Raw genomic sequence first — 6,380 nt, 5'->3', positions numbered from 1 at the left:
GCCACAAATGTAGATAACAATACAGAATAACACTTTGTTTGACTAAACTTCTCCCGTCTTGAATGAACATTCGAGGATGTAAACAAATATGGTATTTTATTTTGCAACAAAACAACCCTAATGCATGTTAAATGACGAAGAAAATCAGCCCAACACAATAAGTAATCAATTAATACGAGACACCATAATTTAAGCGTGAAAGCCCCTCAAGCCCAGAGTAAAAACCACGAGACTATTAGAGTCGCTTCAAAGCCACTATCACCAACATTTGAGCAATACAAAGTATTCTCTATATGTACCAGAGGCATAAAATACTCGTCAAACACTTGAAACAAATAACATCAAGTGTTTGGAATCAAATAAGCAGAGACAAAGAAGAATATAACCAAAATATGGGTTGTTGTCCAGCAACTAACAAATGAGTGATTCCCGAGCCTCTGGAACAGATCTCAAAAATTCAATCGTTGGATATGAAGGCCTCGATGTTCGGAAGCTGCTGTCCGAAAATCAAATAAAACAAATTATTGGATCTCCAGCAAATTACCAATCACTGTAGATGTATTTTCAAAAAACAAGAAAGATAAAAACCCTTACTTTTGTTATTCTCACTCCGTGGTGGCTGAGAATTTGTGAACTAAAGAAAATAAGGGCAACAAATAAAATTATGCCTTTCTCATGAGCTAAAAAACCCAAAAGAAACCCAACAAGATGATAGGTAAATCCCCATTCAAAGCAAAAAATATTTTCAAATTATATTTTAAAAAAGAAATGTTTTGGGCCTAGATGTTTTGGTCCAAAATATAATTTCGTTAACAATCAAAGAGTCACGTAAGTATGTTTGCATTACATTCACAAGTATGTTCATTAACTAGACATTTTAACAAACACGAAACATTGCTATTATTTGGATTTTTGAACAAAATAACATTACATTCATAAAACCGTTCCAATAACTTCAAAGAGGCAATGAATAAGTGTAACATCCCAGGTTTCAGGTATTTTCAAATCCTTTCCTTGGTTTTAATTTATGTCATTTTGGTCATTGGATTGGCTAGAATTAGCCCTAAGAAGCCCTAGTGGCAAAATGGTAATTTTGGGGCAGGAGGTGTACGCCTAGCGTACATGTGAGTACGCTAAGTGAACTAGGGCGCGCCCTAGTACGCTGGGCATGTACGATGGGTGTACTGGTGTCCGGGTGAAAACTAAATATTAGGGTTTGAGGAGTATTTAAACATCTTTATGGGCCATTTACCCTTATCCTTTCAGCCTCCAAGTCCTTGAGTTGTTCTTGCAAAAACCCTAGCCCCCTTAAGTGAGATTGAGAGCCCTAAAGTGTGTTATTGGTGTTTTAGAGGAAGGAGAAGTGCATCAAGAAGCTTGAAATAAGGAATGGATCTGGAAGTTTGGCTCTCTTCTCCACCATCTAAAGGTATAAAGTTCATACCTTTATTGTTTGTTTGATAGATCTCATGTTTGGGTCTTTTTATGCTTTTTTTGGTCCCAAATGCTCCATCTTCAGCATGGGATGTTCTGGATGTTTTGAGTCGTCCTTTCAGACGCTTGGAGGGGCCCTTAATCATAAAAATGAGGTCCTAATGGCTAGAAGTGTCCCATGCATTTGGTAGAAGGGTTCTACTGGATTAAGACCTTGTATTAAGAACTTTTGGACGTGTAAAGTCATAAAGTTGGAGACTTTATGACTTTATGACTCCAGGGAGCATTTGGACCATGGATCGGTAGTTTGAGCTCAAGTGCTTAAGCCATTAATCATGAAATGAGACTTTTGGATCTACGAGGGTACGCCCCACATAAGGGGGAGTACGCCCCACATACTCAGTCAGCCTCCCCGATGTGGGTTGGTGTACGCCCCGCGTATCGAAGGAGTACTTCCCACGTATGCCTTCTGTTGGATTTCAGATTTTGGGCTTCAAGTTTTGGGCCACCTTTTGGGCTTGTGTACTTGGGCCCTTATTGGACTATCTGAGTATGAGTGTTTTGGGCCAAGTGAAGGGTTGGACCATAGGATAAGACTTAAAAAAAAGGTCGGGCCCAATTTGGAAAATTGGGCCAATGATGGGTCTTGAATAATTTTGGGCTTTTGGATCAAGGATTGGGTGTGGGTCTTGCTCCAATTGGGGAAAGGGTAAAGTGGCCATTTACCCTATGTATGGGTTATTAGTCAAAGAGGGTAATCCAATTATTAATTGGATGTTTATTTGTTGTGATAATTCGAGGATTTTAGTGGGCCAGCAGCCGGAGGTTTCTGTGCGATTCATCAGTATGAGGTGAGTTGTCCTCACTATACTCTCGGGTCGAAGGCACCAATGTCGGCTCTTTGGATTGTTATCCTGGTTTATTCTATGTTTACTATGTTGTAGTGATATGTTAGATTGGCGTTCTGGTAGATAGGATGTGTTATGCTATAGTAATCCGCTAGACTTATATGACTGCCTGTATATGCTAGCTATGTTTGATTATGTTATACTTGGATATGTGATGGTTTGTTGGGTTGAGGCGGTCCTGCTGTGTGTAGAAGGCCAACAGACCCAGGGCGGCCCGGATAGACTAAAGGCCTGTGAGGCGGACCAGTCAGGCCGAAGGCCCTGAGAACGGTCAAGACAGAATGAAGGCCCGGTGCGGCGGTCTAGACAAAGGCTTACAGTTTTGGGTTATGTTTCAGGTACCTCAGATGATCGTGGGAAGACAAAGGCTTGATCGTGCACCTACTCATGTGATGTTTTGTGATATTGGGAAAAATTCTGATGTGAAACATGTTTTGAAAACTACAATGTAAACAATTATGATTTTGGTTGGTTTGAAAAAAGTTTAAATTTTTGTGAAATTTTATGGATGTTACAATAAGGTTTATAGAAGCTACCTTTATATTTTCGAAAAAATATTTTGGTGAATTTTCTAATACTATTTTTAAGCTACGAAAGTATTCATTTAATTCGTGTTTATATGTGTAGCGTGACAAGTGTATATATGCATTTATACATGTCATGTGTCACACAAATTTAATTTGTCTTACAAATGTTTTAGTTGGTAATTCATGTTCAACATGTTTTAGTTGGTAATTCATGTTCGCCATGTGTATGATACACGGAAAAATGGTGTCCTGTTTGTATCTCATTAGTGGTATTATGTATCAAATTGCAAGATCTATTTATATTATATATTTTTTATTTGTATTCTGAAGTTTTATCAAATTATATATATATATATATATATATATATATATATATATATATATATATATATATATATATATATATATATATTTGCAATGTAACAAGTGCATAAATTTAAAACTATAAAAAACAGAAATGGCTCTAACAAATTAATGTTCTAAAACTAAAAAATGTATATTTTTCTATTATTTAGATTTCTGAACAAAATTGCACTATATTCGGAATATATATTCAAAGGTACAACATTTTGCTAAAGAACCTGACTATCTATCTTTGATTAAGTCAAGAGGAAAACACGAATTAAAAGTAGCCAAACGTATTGATGAAAACCCGTTAACGTCGGTCGGACAGTAGTTATATTTCAAGGATGACGGTTCATCTGCAACATTAATGTCTATGGGAACCAACCTATTCCGTAAACAACCACTGCTCGTTGGCGTTCAACCCCTTTGGTGGTGATCGTCACATATCTGGGCTCAGAACAGCCGTGAAAATGTCTAGCCCATACGCGTCTAGCCCATGTTATTCATCAGATGACGATCATTCTAGTAAAGGAACCCCTGATCGAGTATTCAAGGAGCCTGAATATCCTGTGGTAATTGTAGATCAGAAATATTGTTCCAACTATCCTATGGAGTTAACGTTTGAAAAGAATGGCAAGGTGGAAGACAAGTTCAAAATCAGTGACGAAGAGGGAAATGTTATATTTAAAGCAAGTAAGAAGAAGAGTGGCAAACGCATTATGGTAGACGAGACAGACGCACCAGTCATTTCCTTCACAACAAAGGTAATTTCTCATATATTATTATTAAACACTGACAAGTATAATTTCTCGACGTTGAGATATATTCATCACCTAATACATAAATGCAGCATATCACCATGCATAGAAGACGTCAAGCCTACAAGGGAGATCCCCATGAGCACCATAGGCTTTTCACCGTCAAGAAGACAAGAGGCTTCAAATCACTCCGATATGATGTATTCATGACATCCAATATGACTGAAAGCACATTCAATTATAGAGTTTATGACAATTTTAAAGATGGAACTTCCATCATAATGGCTCAAGATAAATCTACAATTCTTGCCAAGGTATGAAATTTAATTGCTTGATGTTTTTCATTAATGACGGTTCATTATATTAACGTCTATAATTTAGACGGATTTAGTGATGTGATTTTCCATCACAAATTTGATCAATCTAGTAGCCTTAAGAGTAGCAGAATTTGTTCCGGGGTGTTATCATTGCTCAAATTGTCGAGATTTCAGGTCTCAACACACCTAGTGTTGGAGTTTCAATCCCAATGTGGATTGGCTTCTTGTAAGCACTAAGCTCTTATGCAAAGCACCTAAAGGCATTGAGTACGTGATTCACATACCACATGATGCCTGTCAGGTGAAGCTTTGTTGTCAGGGGTTGCTGAAAGAATAACATTTTAATTTCTATAAACATGATCAATTTAACAAAGTTAATTACTACCAACCATTCCACAATTTACTCGATTACATTGCAGCTACATACTGAAGTTACACACAAAAAAGAAGTGAAAGCCGAAGAAAAGTATTCGGTGTCTTTGTCTCCAAACGTTGATAAAGCTTTTGTCTCAGCACTCCTAATTATTCGAGAAGAGGTCAGGAAGTCAAGATACAAAGGCTATGAAAGCTAGTTAAGGAGAGACCCGCTATATTTTCCTATTTTAGTTACAATATTTATATATATACAGAGGTTAAGAATCCATTATATTTCAACAAAACAAGCAAGTATTGTTCCAAAAATGAACATTTTACTTGTAGTTTCTTTTTCTAGTTTGTTTTTAGAGAACGTGATTGGGATGACAAATGGAGTGCACTTTTTTCAAGAAAGTATCATCTCTAAGCTTTCTTCCTTCGTTTGAAGTGAGAAAGAGAAGACGGAGCCTGTCTGGAATATTAAATTCACTGATAGAAAGATCTTAATTAGCCAAACAATACACTCTTCCTTCTTTTTTCATTAAATATTCCGATACCATATATATGACCCTACCTACTCGTGCAATTGCAACTTGTTTCATCTCTGTTGGCCTTTTGAATCAAGCAAAGTAAGTACTACGGATCAATTTACATTAGTTCTTATTGTATCATGTGGTACGCACCCCACCTTTTTTGTTAAAAATTTGTTTCATGTGTAATCAAGTTTTATAAATGTTCTATTCTAAGTATTATGTTTTTTGCATATATGTACACATGAAGTTTCAAGTTTTATAAGTGCACTGCATTTATACGGATTTGTGCTTACGAGTAAAATTGATGATCTTATTATTTTTAGTCGCAAGAAGTAAGGCTGATTAACTAACTTGATGATTGTGATACTTTTGTTGTTGTTACACCATATCTAATGGATCACTATTTTTTTTTTATCAAAATGATGTAGTAATTTGTACAAAATGTTAATCAGATACACCTCAGTATATTTTCACTAATTAGTCAACGTAAAAGCATTTGATAGTTTCAAAATCGAAGTAACCTACAACAATTCCAACTCAAAAGTACAAAATATTTTGACACTTTTTTTTAACAATCAAGCAAAAGATTTTATTCAAAAAAAACTAGCGAGGGTGTTGTACATAAACTACGCAAGTTGTTCGGGTATACCCGCCGGGTTTTAGGTAAATATCAAATAAAACTATAATCGATACCAGAACCGAATTTCGGTTTAGGCCGGATGAATATAAAGAGTCTTGGATTTTTTGACTAAAAGTATAATGTAAGTGGAAAAAGGGCCCACAACATTTTGCTATTTGAGGTGCTTCATGTGTGTAGTATTTATTTTTCCAGAAAATATTCTTTATGTGTTGTTAAGCTTCAAAATATCATATTTATGCAACTTAAAATCAAAATATCATATTTACCCTTTTTAACTTTATAAATATCATATTCACCTAAATTTAGTTTTTAATCATTTTTCAAAAAATGTTTTTAGTCACTTTCTATATTTTAAATGTATAAAAAAATACTAATTCACCGTATTGCCCTTTAATATTAAAGTTTTTCATCCATAAAACTAGGTTGACCCAATTACCCAATATAGCCTCCCTTCCTTCAACGATCAGAAGATCGACTCCTAATGAAATCGTAATGACAACCAAAATCGAAATGACAACCAGGTTTCGTCCCTCTATCTTCTTCAGCAGTCAAGTTCTTTGTCTT

The 6,380-nt window shown here is 35.6% G+C and overlaps 1 protein-coding gene across 1 annotated transcript; it reads left to right on the top strand.

Moving 5' to 3' along the window:
- The first annotated feature begins 3,565 nt into the window (after positions 1-3,565).
- On the top strand, positions 3,566-5,392 carry LOC145134180 (protein LURP-one-related 15-like). Its single transcript, XM_079069066.1, has 3 exons — positions 3,566-3,978; positions 4,065-4,286; positions 4,709-5,392. Exons 1-3 carry the CDS (start codon positions 3,685-3,687, stop codon positions 4,859-4,861), a joined length of 669 nt encoding a protein of 222 aa, XP_078925192.1. The 5' UTR covers positions 3,566-3,684; the 3' UTR covers positions 4,862-5,392.
- Positions 5,393-6,380: the final 988 nt, after the last annotated feature.

This window comes from Lactuca virosa, chromosome 8, assembly GCF_052849685.1.
Source record: "Lactuca virosa cultivar CGN04683 chromosome 8, Lactuca_virosa_CGN04683_v6, whole genome shotgun sequence".
NCBI classification, from domain to species: Eukaryota; Viridiplantae; Streptophyta; class Magnoliopsida; order Asterales; family Asteraceae; genus Lactuca; species Lactuca virosa.
This window is presented reverse-complemented; position numbering and strand designations above follow the sequence as displayed.